Here is a 15,881-nt window from a genome sequence, read left to right as displayed (position 1 = left end):
ATGTGTGTTGAGAAGCGATGGGGACATTAAATCAAGAACACCAGATGTTGCTCATAGTGTCAAGTCCGGGCTCGTCCAAACTCGCAAGGACGAGCAGCACGCCCAGCAAGCGTGAGACTGTTTGTGGGGAAGTATTTAAAATAGCACGATGTTATTTAAAACATGTGTTTGAGAAGTAGTGAGCACACGACTAACTAAATGACGGATTACACTGCACGAGTTGTGTGAGAGTTTGTAAACACTTGTTTTGATTTAGTTTTGATGTTGCTGCCGAAATTTATTTCCATTTTGGAGTTAAAGTATTCCTTTAAAACGCTGCCCAGACAAACATATTCTGTCACACAGCAATATGCATTTACATGTAGTGACTGTTCTCAAGCAGTCTTTCCTTCCTCTTAACTTCTCTCCACTGCTGTTACATGACGTCCCCTCCCTCTTCTCTCTCTCCTCTGCTATAGATTTCACCCTCTTTATTTTCTGTTGAATCATAAATCATAAATTCCCTTCCTGTGCCTCTCTCCCCCTTGCTCTCCCTCTCTTAGTATTACACAATAGCCCAGACTTGATGTCAGAGGGCAGTCATGTTTAATACGTGTATGTGTGTGTGTGTGTGTGTGTGTGTGTGTGTGTGTGTGTGTGTGTGTGTGTGTGTGTGTGTGTGTGTGTGTGTGTGTATCTTCTACCCCAGCCTTTCCTGTGGCCCTGGGTCCCCACCCCAGACTTCACCGGCTGGATTTGTCCAATGCCACTTATACGGACAAATGCACACATACACTCACAGGAACATACGACACACCCACGTGCACGCTCACGAGCAGGAAGTATCCCGTTAGCACGCACTCCAGGGTACAATGTTGCCTGCACAAGCTCAGTATTCCTGCACATGCATTACATTACATTTAATTTAGCTGACGCTTTGGTCCAAAGCGACGTACAATAAGTGCAAACAGCTCTGAGGATAAAACTCAGAACAGCAAGAATCTTGCTTCAAATAGACGTACAAGTGCTTTTAGTCCGAGGTCTTTTTAACACTCCAATAAGCAACACGCCTACAGTATGTTCCTTTTTAACAACGGCTTTGGTGAACATGGAAATACATTCCTGCAACACATTTGTTCCAGAAACCTAACGAAAACGAAGAGTCCCATGGAGATATTCTGCTCCCCTCTGATGATTCTCATGTGGGTTAAACTGTTCAGACTCCGGGCCCCTTGTGTGTTTAACTTGTTTGCTTTGACAATTTGTTTTACAAGAGGGTTTGTATAATTATTACCACTTTATAGCTCACAATGCTAACGCAGGGTTAATAGATCTGCACATTCATGACTATTATTCACCTTGATGAAAGAAAAGGGAAGAATGATTGCTGTGATTTTGCAGAGCGTTTATATATAAACCTGTTCTTGACAGTTTGTTCTTGACGTTAGAAACAGTTTATGTGGGTGAGAGTATTGATACTACTCTCCTGTCTGTACAGTAAATATGAAGCTAGAGCCAGTTGGCTTATCTCAGCATAAAGACTGTAAACGGGGAAACAGCTAGCCTGGCTTTAAAAGATACCAGCTCCCCTGAAGATCACTAGATGTGTTTTATGTAGTTAAAAACAGTTATGCAAAAACAACATATGCATTATAATTGTATGTTAAAGGAATAGTTTGACATTTTGGGGAATATATTTGCTTTCTTGCCAAGAGTCAGATAAGGTAATTGATTTCACTCTCATGTCTGACGGTAAATATGAGGCTACCACCAGCAGCCGCTTAGCGTAGCTTAGCTTAGCTTAGCATTACGAGAAAAAAGCACAGTGAGACTTGTGACTTTAATCTCAGAGAATTTCTTAGTTTTCTCACAAATTAATTACTTTACAATCTCAGAGAATATCATTTTATTCTTCTAGGACTAGGACCCCCCTCCCCTGGGAGCGTGAATATGTATATATCTTCCTACAATGGCCTTACTACGCCAATTGTTTTTAGAGTTGCTGCTCGGTGACTTTGTTTTTATACTGTTGAATGAAGCCCAGCTGTGTTCCCATAGTTCCTCTCTTTGTGCTAAGCTAAGTTAGCTGGCCTGTAGCTAGTGGTACCAATGTGAGCATCTCAGCTGGCTAAATAATAACTATTGTTTTTACATTCACTTAGATAAATGTATGTTGTGGTCTACACTGAAGCTATCGAGATGATATACTCATCTAAAGTGACTCTTGTGCATGAACACTATCTGGAGGGGAAGTACCAGGTTCTCCTTCGGGCTGCAGTGGAGATTGGGGTGTATTTACCGCAGTTGGAGGAAGAACAGTATCTTTGTGTGTGTGTGTGTGTGTGTGTGTGTGTGTGTGTGTGTGTGTGTGTGTGTGTGTGCATGCACGCTTGCGTGTGTCTGTTATGGGTGTGTTTCCGTTGCTCGAGGACTTCCAGGGTCTCAGAGATAATATGGAATTCATGAGAGGAATGCCGCACAGGGGTTTCTTCCTGACTCCATCACTTCCTGCGTTGGACTTCCTGCTTCTGGACCTCCGAGGAGAAAGGTGAGGCTGTGTAGACCATGACTCTGGATCTGTTTCATGATTTTGAGTCTCTGGGGTGATGGTGGAGCTTGACTGCGGCCCCCCTGGTGGTGCAATCTGATTAGGACGAAGCTGATTGCCAAACAGAGGTGTCAGGCAAATTATGAAAAGCCAAGATTTGAAAGCAAAGCTACTGAAATGCTGCCACACAACTGCTAATTTTAGTCATTAGAAAATTAACTGGAGAAAATGAATGTGGGCGAGGGATCAAATAAAATGGATAAAACAAAGAAAGATGCGAGACAAAGAGAGAATAATGGCCCATAAAGCAGAGAAGGGACAGATGTCGAACAATCAAAGAGGCAATAAAGCGAGAAGGAGAAAGAGAAAGAGAGAGGTGATGGCAGGATCCATATGGGGCCTCTTGTTGGGCAGCAAGGCCAGGTAATGGCTTCCAGACACACACACACACACACACACACACACACACACACACACACACACACACACACACACACACACACATACACTAATTTGATTTGGAAATCTGACAGGACAAGGAGACTGTGTGTGTGTGTGTGTGTGTGTGTGTGTGTGTGTGTGTGTGTGTGTGTGTGTGTGTGTGTGTGTGTGTGTGTGTGTGTGTGTGTGTGTGTGTGTATACCAGAGGCCTTTTCTTTAAAATACTCAAGAGGTCTGACTTCCTCTGCCCATTGGGAGGGGGGCCAGCCAGTCTGTGTGTATGTGTGTGTGTGTGTGTGTGTGTGTGTGTGTGTGTGTGTGTGTGTGTGTGTGTGTGTGTGTGTGTGTGTGTGTGTGTGTGTGTGTGTGTGTGTGTGTGTGTTTTCAGACGCTGGATTTTAATGTATGCTTTCAATCACAGCTCTAGTGGGGAGAAATCAGATCCCTGCAGGATCAATGTGGAACTCAAAGATCCACACAGTGCAAATCTACACACACACACACACACACACACACACACACACACACACACACACACACACACACACACACACACACACACACATATACACAGTATAAGAAAACACTTACACGTATTGGGTAAGAGTGCAGTAAATGCATTTATCTACAGTTTAACTATTTTTTATGTCATTCTGCAACCCAGAGTAATTAAATGAAATGTAGTTCTGGTCAATTTTTGTTACACAAGAACATCGTAACAAAAAAGAAAACAGTAGTTCATTCCTGTGGTGCATTTTTTAAAATTGCATCAGGAGGAATGTAAACAGCAGCAACAAGAACAGTGGTGAATTCTCTGGACAGAAAATATGGCCAGCATCTTTAACACTAAAGATTCAACATCAGGGAACATTGTCCATCAACCTTGCTGCTTCCTGCTTTTGTCTGCAAAGTTAGAAAGTTGTGCATAAAGGTTATGAAAAGGTTAAGGGAGCTGCGAAAGTAAAGGAAGTGGAAGGAGACAAAGAAAGACAAATAATTCAAACAACATGTGAAGAGAAATGAAGAGATGAAAAGAGGAGGACAGGAAGAGATAATTAAACAGAGGAAGGATCAATACGGAGGAGTGGGAGGGGATCGAGAGGGCAAGACAACTTAACTGGGTTACACCGTCTGCTCAGGAATACTCCACCTTCAGTCTCCAACACACCACAATGTCTCAGTGAGGTAGATCCCCCAGCATTCCCCCCATATGCGCTGTCACAGCCCTCCCACTCCTGCAACTGTGTGTGTGTGTGTGTGTGTGTGTGTATGTCACCACTTTTCTCTGACATTCCTGTGCAGAGCGGAGAGGCGGCGAGCTCGGCTGCAGAGAGACAGAACTACAAATCCAAAGCAGGAGTTTGACTTGTCTCAGAAGAAGCAGAAGAAGAAGAATTGTCCTTTTTCCTTTAGAGTGCAACTCATTTCTCCGTTCATCACGTCTCATTGTGATCTTTTCTGACTACAGAATTTCAATTTTGGTAATTCTGCCTGCAAGGGGGAGAATCTTAGATTTTAACAAGGGGATTTGCAGAGAAGCATCCTCTTGTATCAGTCACAGTTTCCTCCTGTTCATCTCCATCTGCCTCCCTGGAGACGGACTCCAAACCTCCGAGTACGGGAATACTTCTTTTGGAGAGGCAACAAAGGACAAGGGTTTAGTGTTACAACAGCACACAAAGAGGTGAGTCAACATTCAAAGAAAGAAATTGCACTTATAATTGTGGATGACATGTACTTTTTCTAAGTGTTTATTTGGGCAAAAGTGTCAGAACCTTTTGTCTGCAGTCTTTTGTGTCCTTTAGTTTGTAAACTGTCAGGAGACAAAGCTGCACTTACAAAGTCTTATACTTATAAAGTGAGAGAGCACTATTGTTAACGGTGCATAAAAGTGGAGTGTGTTGCACAATCTGTGCTTAATGCAACGTCTCAGGGGAGTCAGAGTTGCTTGTTCTGCTGATCCCCTGCCAGATCTAAGTCGTGCGTCTGGGACAGAGAGAGAAGAAAATAAGAAAATAATTGAGGGGCAAGGGGGGGGGGGGGTGTAAATCGTCCACTGTGCATTGATCTAAAAGAGATGACGGGTTTGAAAGAGAAAAGAAGGAAAGAAAAACGTATGTGCAAGAGAGATGAAGCAGAGATGTGGAGTTTCTCTCTGGTTTTATCATCAAAAGGAAAAAGACCGAAAGAACGAGGAAAGAAAGACAAAGATGCTCAAGAACACATCGTATGTTTCTGGCACATTAGTGAATAAATGCACACAGATGTTGCATGCATTGTATCGCAAGGAAAATATGTCAAACTAACTTACAGTTTCTTTTTTTCACTCATTTTCTCAATCGCACACACACACACACACACACACACACACACACACACACACACACACACACACACACACACACATTTAAACAAACACAGCTTTGTTTCTGTTTAGTTTGCTCTTGGCTCAGATCACAGACTGATCCAATGATTCCCAGTGCTGCAATACACACGCACACGCACACGCACACGCACACAGACACACACACACACACACTTTATTCTTCAATTTTGATCTTTAAATACACTGGGTCAGGGTTTTACTTCCTCCACTACTGTGTTCATATAGATACTCTCCATGTCTTTTCTCCACCTCATGCACTCACATCTTCCCATTCTCTCGCCCTCCGTACTTCTTCTGTCACATTGTGTCACTTACACATCTCTCACTTTGTTTTTGACAAAAAGTGCGCTCACATCAGTCATATAGCATTTAGCTGTGAGCTAGAGGTTCACGTGTGCTGTGGCGGTTGCTGTGAAAGATGTTCTGGCAGTATCTATCTGAAGAATATCTTTGGTGTGTTTGCTCCCTCTTCACTATTTCGTGCACAATATTTATTTTAAGTCATTTTACTTAGAAGCCATGAAGTCGTATTCTATTTGCATCATGTTGGTGTGATTCTCCGCAGACCCTGGCTCCTGTAAAGATGGCTGACGTGGTGCAGCTCGACCCCGACAGCCTGCAGATACCCGGTGAGACACACATACTGTACTGTGCAGCTATACACACGCTTCATTACTATGGCAACGTGGTCAAAGTGACTCACTTCTCTCGCTGACCTTCCCGTGTCCCTCTGCCACTTGGGAACATTACTCACATCAGATTCCAGACACATTCCAGTCATTGCAGTTCATCACACACATTTAATCTAAAGAGCTTCAGGTCAAGTGCATGAAACAGAAGGTGTTGTCTGCATGTGTGTTACTCCAATAATGTCTCTTTCCTTATGATAACAGACCGGCTGCGTATTTCTTCAAACTCGCTGATTTATTGGCTTTTGCGTTGATTTTCCAGTAGAGTACGTGTGACGCTTCTCCAAAGCCCAAACGTGTTTATAATCCATTAATCCATTAAATCCCAGGTGATAATCCATCAACCCCTTCATCGCCTGCCACAGCTAGAAATGACTGCAGCATCACACCCCTCACACCCTTACCCTCACCGGTAACTATGCACACACACACACACACACACACACACACACACACACACACACACACACACACACACACACACACACTCCTACACGTACACACACTCCTACACACACATTCCCCTTTCTACTTATTTTCATTATATACAGCTCTTAAACACAAGCTGTAATCACCACATCCACTCCTCACTGTTATTAGTGGTTTTATAATAACACTTACACAAAGAGTTTAAAGTGAGGTGAAGTCTTAAAGCAAGGACCCGATAAAGATGCAAGATCTACACTGAAGGACGAGAGCAGAGGAGACAGAGAGACCGAAGGGGAGTCCATGATAAACAGCTGATAACAAGTTTAAACCCATCATCACCTGCTGATGTTTAGCAGCTACTATAATATTTTTCATCTTCTCACTTTGACCTTGAAACACATGAAAGAAAACAGTGCTTTTCTTTTTCAAGGAACCACACCACAGACTGGTTTCTCTTTAAATAGCTTTACTTACATTGGCCCTGACAAGCCGTCATGCTAGATTTGACTAATTATCTTGAGGTAGACATGAATGTTGGTACCAATTTTCATGGCAACACACATCTCCCTCTCTCTCAGAGGGTGGAGGTCAGACCCAGGACGTCCTGTCCATTCTCAGTTGTCGTTGCGATAGACTTCGGGACGACCTCCAGCGGCTACGCGTTTAGCTTCACGCAGGATTCAGAAGCCATACACATGATGAAGTAAGAGTCTTTGTTTAATGTCTTCAAGTTAATCTCTTCTATTATGTTCTATATTTCAAATCTTTTTCCTTCAATCCCTGCAGGCGCTGGGAGGGCGGCGACCCCGGGGTGGCCAATCAGAAGAGCCCGACGTGTCTGCTGCTGTCTCCTGATTTGAGGTTCCACAGTTTTGGGTTTGCGGCTCGAGACTTCTACCACGACCTGGACCCAGAGGAGGCGCGGCACTGGCTCTACTTCGATAAGTTCAAGATGAAGATCCACAGCACAAGTGTAAGAAAGATCGGCATAATCAGAAGAGAAAAGTGGAATACATGAGTCGTAGTGACAGAAACACAATTCTACATAATACGTCCAGACTCAAAGGTTCATTTTACACTTCTAGATCAAGTTGCATTGTGGGAAGTGTAGGATGGAGTGTGTAATCACGGTGTCTGGGCCGCTGCTGCTTCCATTTTGACCATTTCTTTTGTTTTTACTTTTGCAAGACTCTTGACTTTATGAGAGAACAATACAAAGTAGCTGGAGTATCTCCTCTCAGGCTGTAAGAGCAGACTTGTTCATGCAGCAGAGTTTCACCAGTTGTGGTTGTGTTTGCTGCAGGACCTCACCATGGAGACGGAGCTGGAGGCGGTGAACGGTCGGAGGGTCAGGGCCATCGAGGTGTTTGCTCACGCCCTCCACTTCTTCAGGGAACATGCCCTCAAGGTGCACTTTAAAGCCCCAGTTCATGTGTGCAGTATGGTGCCTCACGGTGGACATGCTTATACACTGTTTGTATATTTATTTATATTTAGTTTAAATGTACAAACCTTTACTTTGCCATCCCAGGTGTAGAGATGACTTCAAATATGTGCTGTGCAGTAACTCATGCTTTGTTTGATGGAGTGTTTTACCAAAGAGAGAGTTTAATTGATTGTGTTTTAGGAGGTGAAGGACCAGTCGTCATCAGTGCTGGAGGGAGAGGATATCAGATGGGTGATCACCGTCCCCGCTGTGTGGAGACAACCTGCCAAACAGTTCATGAGAGAGGCTGCATACCTGGTAGGAACACAAACTATTCTGCAACTGAAAAAGCCTCCGAGGCTTCACGTCCAATACATCTCTGCATCCATCCATCATGTTCTGTATCTGGTGATTCTTAGGTTTTTGCAGCTTTATAGTACAATTTACACTAACTGTGTATTTGTATAGAGCAGATTTAATTGGTTCGTGTTCTAATCCAACCCACTGATTCACCTAAAATACATTTTCATTCACTTTAAAACAAGGCTGTTTTTCTTGTTGCATTAAAAGTTGACATTTTGGAGTGTTGTAGAAATCATCGTACATTCATGTAACTATAACAGTTCCAGGTTGTATGACGGAAACTTCATTTAACTTGTTCAACCGTTCTAGATACACACACTTGTGCATTTATTATGTGTGTGTGTGTGTGTGTGTGTGTGTGTGTGTGTGTGTGTGTGTGTGTGTATGTATAAAGCATGAGATAAAGGCGTGTGATTAATGTTTCGATGGAAGATCACTTACTACACACATATACACACACACACACACACACTCACACAGTCACACACACACAGTCACACAGAGCTCAAACGTTGCACTTTTGCCTCTATCCTCCCTGTACATGTTCAATACACATCAATGAGAATGTGTGTGTGTGTGTGTGTTCCTCATTCTCATTCTCGCTCTGTTCAATTTTCTCCTCTGTCCTTATTCACCCCGGTACATACATAAATAGTCTAATGCACACACACTTTCACATGTACACTGACAAATACGCTGACATACACACACCCTGGGCTGGCTCCCGGCTTGAGGCCCGTCGGGGTGTGTGTGCTTCCTGCTGGTGATGATGTCATCACAAGTGAACAATGAGGGAGACCGGCATACAAACACAGGAAGTGGTGTCCAGACCCACGCCCTGCACACACACACACACACACACACACGCACACACACACACACACACACACACACACTCACACACACACACACACACACACACACACACACACACACACACACACACACACACACACAGTCCAGCCACTCAACTCTACACCCAATACATCAAGACTAGTGCTTATATTCCAACTCTCCGCTCCTAGTGGCACTTAGCATGTGTATACACAGATCAGAGCAGGGTCTACGTGCATGTCTAAAAAGCATATAACGCTACAGTTTGTATATAACCCACATGATCAATGTGTGTGTAACCCACATAATGATGAGCCAGGACAGGTGACGTAGTATAAAGTGCAAAACTCTGCGTAGGGAGGAGTTTGGGGTGCATGGCTGGGTCAGACAAAGACAGAACTTTCCCCCAGGAGGCTGCTGTTTGTGTCCCGTGTGAAACCAAAAGTTAACGTTGATTTATTTGTAACGTAACTTTCATACTTAAGTAGTGATTTTACTAAACCTAAGTAGTTTTGTTGCCTAAACAGATTCTGCAGGCACACTGATCGCTCATGTTGCTGGACATTTGTAGGAAAACGCACAAAAAATAACTTTAATTGTTAAATATCTTACAAAGCTTGTATGAGGAAACAGCTTTTTCCATTACTAATATATCTCGTTTTCTTTCTCTTGTTCAGCCTCCTCAGTAATGAAATAAAGAGCAATGCAGGATAATACATTGTGCTTGTAAATGTTTCTCTCCCTCTCTGTATGTGTCTCTTCTCCTCCAGGCTGGTCTGGTGTCTCCTGAATGTCCTGAGCAGCTCCTCATCGCTCTGGAACCCGAAGCTGCGTCAATTTACTGCCGTAAGCTCCGCCTCCACCAGGTGCTCGACCTGAGCTTGCAGCCAATGACAAACGGCTTCGATCAGGAAGGTTCCCGGCCCTTCGACTCCAGCTTCAGACAAGGTATTCAAGAGAGAGTCAGTGTGTATCTGTGTGTGCAACCATGTGTGTGTGTCTTCTTTTGGATTGTGTCATTAGCCTAAGCACGAAACCACACTGTTACTGGAAATGTTGTTGTTGGATTTTTACTTAGTGATTGTGGTTTCATGCAAGGGACGAACTGTGTTTGTGTGTGTGTGTGTGTGTGTGTGTGTGTGTGTGTGTGTGTGTGTGTGTGTGTGTGTGTGTGTGTGTGTGTGTGTGTGTGTTTGAAAAAAAGAGATCTCCCTTTAGATACTCCTTGTGGTTTTTCCTCGCATGACTTTGCAGTTGTGTGGGGGGGTTGTGTGGGGGGGTCACATATGGATTTGTTCAGGCCATATGTGTGATGTTGAGCGAACAAATTACTTTTCATACAAAAACATTTTTATAGAGTGTGAAGTATTCTATATCTTATATGTGTTCTGTGGCGAATTGGCTTTTCAATTCATTGTTCATCCAGGGTTGATTTTCCACATCAGGTGACTGACAGTGAGTATTATAATAATTATTATAATAATGCAGCTATAGTGGGGAAAATACTTCCAGAACCAGAAACTCCTTTCATGTTGCAACTCTATGTGGATCGGTGTATAACTTATCAAAATAAAAAGCGACGGCTTTAAAAGAATTGTGACTACTGACTGAGTGGAAACATGAAACGTCATATTGCCTTAAAGCTGCATTGAAAACATTTGTGTTTTGCAACAGCGACCAGTAAATGCTACTACATTGCAGCAAAGGAACAAAGAGCGATTTCAGGCTGAGAAAAAAGGGACTGATGCATAATTCAGCACACGAACATGCCGTCCAAAATCCCCTGCACACGGCCACTTACATATACATATACATATGCAGTCAGTCACACACACACACACACACACACACACACACACACACACACACACACACACACACACACACACAGGATATTGTAATTGGAACAAGGTGCAGGGAGACTATGATCTCACCCCCTCCCAGCCTGTCATTCTCCCTCTCCTTCACTCGCATTCATTTTGCTTTCTTTTCCCTCTGTCTTTCTAACATTTCCTCCAACTCTAACTTTCTATTCGCCAGGACGTGCACTTTGCAAGGACTCTGCAGACACAGAACACCACACACACACACACACACACAAAAACACACACTTTGCATCAGGGTCATGTCTTTTTTAACTATCTTTAGCTTTTATTCCACCTCATTTCATCCCCAAAGATAGCACAGGGGAATCATTAACTCTCTCTCTCTCTCTCTCACACACACACACACACACACACACACACACACACACACACACACACACACACACACACACACACACACACACACACAAATGCATTTTTTCTTTTCAGCTGTTTCATGTAAATAGTTTCCAGAATGGGATTTCATTTCCCCCATACACACACACACACACACACACACTCCATCCATACTTGTACCCTGCCTGTCGAGAGCGAAGAAAAGTTGAAATGTGAGAACATTTCCAACATATTGCTTCTGTCATTCTAAAACATTAGAACTCTTGTTTTGGTATGTTTTTCTTGCTTTACCTAGAGTGAAAGATTTGTATAAATGTCTTGTTTAAACCTTACCATATGTTAAATGAATAAAAAAACATTCGTCCTCATTAGAAGGTTTGTGTTTGTGCATTAAACACAAGCTTAAGTGTCTGACCGTACAGAATGTTTACACAAAAAGACCAAGAAATGTTCAATGCTGGCAGAGCAGAGCCGAGTGGTGAAAGGTGGCGATGACTCTTGGGGCCCACATCTGGAATGAGTCCATAAAAAAAATCTTGTTTTATTTAGAAAAAAGGGGCCCACAGCAATATTTCAGGGGGACGGGAACTCATACTTGTGCCCCTGGGACGCAGAAATCCTTGCTCTGCCCCTGAAGAACTGGAGATCTGCAAAGCGTAGAGGATTTAAAAAAACTTTTTAGATGAAAACAGCTGCTTGCTGATTCGATGACCTAAATAATTTCATACAAGTGCACGTGCAACATCCAAATAAAAACTGGAGGATGTTTTATGTTTGTTGCAGCGAGGGAGCATTTGAGGCGATCCAGACACAGCAGGACCTTCCTGGTGGAGAGTGGAACCGGAGAGCTGTGGTCGGAGCTGCAGACTGGTAAGACGTGAGTGTGTGTGTTTGTGTGAGAGACAGACGGTCAGACGGTCAGACCCCACATGTTGGAGATATTGATGATTTTGACTTTTAACCCCAGCTGGCTGACTACATGAAGCAGTCCCACCTACTTTCTCATTTCTGCTAATCCTTTTTTTTTTTTACTTTTCATTCCTGCATATCATCACCTCCTTCTACATGAACTCTGCTCTTGTTCAGTTCAGTGTGGTCACACCAATCAATCCTTACGGCAGCAGCCGGGTCTCGAAACCGACCCCCTTTGCTGCATGTCGCCCCCTCTCTCTCCCCCTTTGATGTCGATCTTCAGCTGTATCTAATGAAAAGGCAAAAAAGCTGTTATTCAATTAAACTTATTCACAAGTTCACAACAATTACAACCCAGTGTCCAGTTTATCCTGGGATGATAAAATCCTAGCGGGACAATCAAACCACCCAGTTCTCCAGTTTCACAGTCTTTTCTCTCTGTTGAGCCATGACAACAACCTCAGGAGCCACGCGCCCCCCCCCCCCCCCCCCCCCCCCCACACACACACACAGGAAGGACCCAGCCCATGGGACTCTCTGCATCTGCATTGTAAATAAACCAAAGGAGTAGAAACCCTGTTTTATCCCTCTACATTTTTCATTTCTTGTTGAGAATCATGTTCTTTCCCCTGAAATCAAACAGATTTTATGAAAAAGCTAAATGTTTCTGCAGGTATTAAGTTGTGTGTTTGTGCGCTCTTTGTGCAGGGGACAGGTACATTGTTGCAGACTGCGGAGGAGGAACAGTTGATCTGACAGTCCACCAGATCGAGCAGCCACAGGGAACACTTAAAGAGCTCTACAAGGCTTCAGGTACACACTTTCGCAATCTTCTAAAACCCACACAATTTCCCACAGTTTCCAGAGCTGTAGTTTTTCTTCCAGGTGGTCCATACGGTGCCGTCGGAGTCGATCTGGCCTTCGAAGCCATGCTGTGCCAGATCTTCGGCGAGGACTTCATCCAGAGCTTCAAAGCCAAGCGGCCGGCGGCCTGGGTGGACCTCACCATCGCGTTCGAGGCGAGGAAACGGACAGCGGCACCGGGCAGGACCAACGCCCTCAACATCTCCCTGCCCTTCTCTTTCATAGACTACTATAAGAGACACAGGGGGCAGAGTGTGGAGGCCGCCCTGAGGAAGAGCAAGTGAGTGTGGGCTGAGAAATGTGTGTGTGTGTGTGTGTGTGTGTGTGTGTGTGTGTGTGTGTGTGTGTGTGTGTGTGTGTGTGTGTGTGTGTGTGTGTGTGTGTGTGTGGTTGAATAAACAATGTATCTGCAACATTAAAGATGCAAACTCTCTCCTCTGTGTGTGTCAGTATGAACATAGTGAAGTGGTCGTCCCAGGGGATGCTGCGGCTGACACAGGAAGCCATGAACGAGCTCTTCCAGCCCACCGTCGTCAATATTGTTAAACACATTGGTGAGAAGTTCACAAAGACAGAGTACAAAGTACAGACGAGAGCAGCTTTAACTTCCAGAGACTGGGTTTGTTTCCCTCGCCCCGCAGTGGTTGCAAAAGTTGCCAAAACTGTCCATGAAGAGAGCTACTTTTGGGCAGTGTGAATCTAATAGTGCACTGTACAACTACGGCTCAGATCAAACAAGACAAACTTTAGTCACAATGGCTTCCTTTGTATCCTGATTCGAGGTGCTGGTGTTTTTTATTGTTTCTTTTCCAGCCTAGTTAAGACAGATTTAAAGCAGAAAGGTGTGTTTAACCATGAGTCAGGGAGCAGGGACACTCACTATGTACATAGAAACATACACTTTGCTCAGACACTCCAATGAAGTGAGAAGATTCCCTTCTTCCTCCCATGACAGAGGAGCTGATGGCAAAGCCGGAGGTGTGCAGCGTGCGTTTCCTCTTCCTAGTTGGTGGTTTTGCAGAGTCGCCCATACTGCAGAAAGCGGTCCAGAGAGCAGTGGGGCGGACGTGTCGCATCATCATCCCCCATGACGTTGGACTGACCATCCTGAAGGGCGCCGTGCTCTTCGGGCTGGATCCCACTGTGGTGAGTGCTCAGGTTCACGTGTTAGTCACGGACCGGCTCGTGGACACCTTCTAACAGCCTCTATCTCGCAGGTCAGAGTGCGTCGGTGCCCCCTGATCTACGGCGTTGGCGTCTTGAACCGCTTCGTGGAGGGACGACACCCTCAGGACAAACTCCTCATCAAGGACGGCCGCGAGTGGTGCACCGACATCCTCGACCGCTTCGTCTGCGTCGACCAGTCGGTGGCTCTGGGCGAAGTCGTGAGGCGGAGCTACACGCCTGCTCGTCTGGGCCAGCGGAAGATCATCATCAACATCTACTGCAGCGCGACCGAAGAAGTCACGTACATCTCTGACCCCGGAGTGAGGAAGTGCGGGACGATAACTTTAGACCTGCCGGAGCCGTTACCGCTACCAGGAGCAGTGGGAGGAGCAGGTGGAGGAGCAGGAGGCCCTGAGAGAAGAGAGATCAGAGCGACCATGCAGTTTGGAGACACGGAGATCAAAGTCACAGCCGTCGACGTCATGTCAAACCGCTCCGTCCGGGCTTCCATAGACTTCCTGTCTAACTGAGGAGGAGCAGGAAGTGGAGACGAGGAATGAAAAACTCACAAAAAAAACTGATTCTAGGGATGATCATTGTATTAAAAGAAAGCGGTACTTTGGGAGTGGGCGACTCACATCCTGTAATTCAGACATTTAGGCCTTACATTTACTCCTGGGGGGAAGAAAGCGTTCACGAGAGGAACATTTTATAAAAACTCTCCAGCCTTCATTTCTTTTAAACGTCAGTCAGCATCTCCTCAACTGAAGGGGAGTCTCCTGTATGTACAAGAGAAGTCATGGATGTGTCTGACTTCATTTGTATGAACTCTGTACAAGCACATCCCTGCTGCACATACCTTCTAATAATTCAATCTGTCTGTATTATACTACCTAGAGTGAGACTCACTCATTGATAAATATGAAGACTGTTGCCTCTTCCTCATATAATGAATATAAGGATATCTCACAAGTTCTGGTCTGATACCTCATTTAAATCCTATTTCACTGTCCATATATGAGATAGTGATAAAACTACCTGGACTGCAGCCTTGTGTCTCTCACGTGACTGAGCATAACCTAGTGGTGTAAAGGCTGAACTACAAGCTGAACATTAAGAAGTGGGAAGTTGAAAGCTGAGGATGCATCACTTAGGGTTCACTAGGAAGGACTGTGGCATTATTGCAAAATCTGCATGTTTCTTATAAAGTATGTCACCCTTCAGGTGTAGTGTTCAAGGTCTGTAGTGTTTACCTGTTCAGGACAGAAACGGTTGCGAAGACATGCCAGTTGAAGTTAAGGAAAAGCTGATGGACCTCAAGTTTATACAACTATGGGCTTTTAAAAAAATATATATATATGCAGGGGTTTTAACTTTCCCTCATTAAGACACCATGCTACATCACATTAATAGCTCTTAATGTTGTGTAAGCTGTAATAAACTGTATTCATGTAACGTAATAACTATGTGCACCATGCTGACCTAACCGTTTCTTTTCATTTCCATTTTATTTTGGACTGCAGGTTGCAAGGCACCATCTTTACTTATCCTAATGTTATGATCCATCCTTATATTTTACATTAAAATAAAGACACATTTTTCCACGCTTTACTATTTAAAG

General features: G+C 44.2%; 1 protein-coding gene across 3 annotated transcripts; it reads left to right on the top strand.

The window, feature by feature from the left end:
- Window positions 1–2,416: 2,416 nt before the first annotated feature.
- On the top strand, window positions 2,417–15,860 carry hspa12b (heat shock protein 12B). 3 transcript variants are annotated; one of them, XM_029454344.1, is made up of 15 exons: window positions 2,417–2,527; window positions 4,271–4,652; window positions 5,920–5,983; window positions 6,373–6,455; window positions 7,051–7,175; window positions 7,259–7,445; window positions 7,776–7,880; window positions 8,100–8,216; window positions 9,866–10,043; window positions 12,101–12,187; window positions 12,938–13,042; window positions 13,115–13,373; window positions 13,544–13,647; window positions 14,049–14,239; window positions 14,311–15,860. In XM_029454344.1, exons 3-15 carry the CDS (start codon window positions 5,938–5,940, stop codon window positions 14,788–14,790), a joined length of 2,067 nt encoding a protein of 688 aa, XP_029310204.1. In that variant the 5' UTR covers window positions 2,417–2,527; window positions 4,271–4,652; window positions 5,920–5,937; the 3' UTR covers window positions 14,791–15,860. The 3 variants fall into 3 exon arrangements, with proteins under 3 accessions (XP_029310204.1, XP_029310205.1, XP_029310206.1); XM_029454345.1 differs by lacking the exon at window positions 2,417–2,527 and having other exon boundaries at window positions 4,161–4,652; window positions 14,316–14,719; XM_029454346.1 differs by lacking the exons at window positions 2,417–2,527; window positions 6,373–6,455 and having other exon boundaries at window positions 4,161–4,652.
- Window positions 15,861–15,881: the final 21 nt, after the last annotated feature.

The sequence above is a fragment of the Cottoperca gobio genome, chromosome 18 (genome assembly GCF_900634415.1).
Source record: "Cottoperca gobio chromosome 18, fCotGob3.1, whole genome shotgun sequence".
Classification (NCBI taxonomy): Eukaryota; Metazoa; Chordata; class Actinopteri; order Perciformes; family Bovichtidae; genus Cottoperca; species Cottoperca gobio.
Note: the sequence above shows the minus strand (reverse complement) of the source record. Positions and strands in the feature narration are given on the sequence as shown.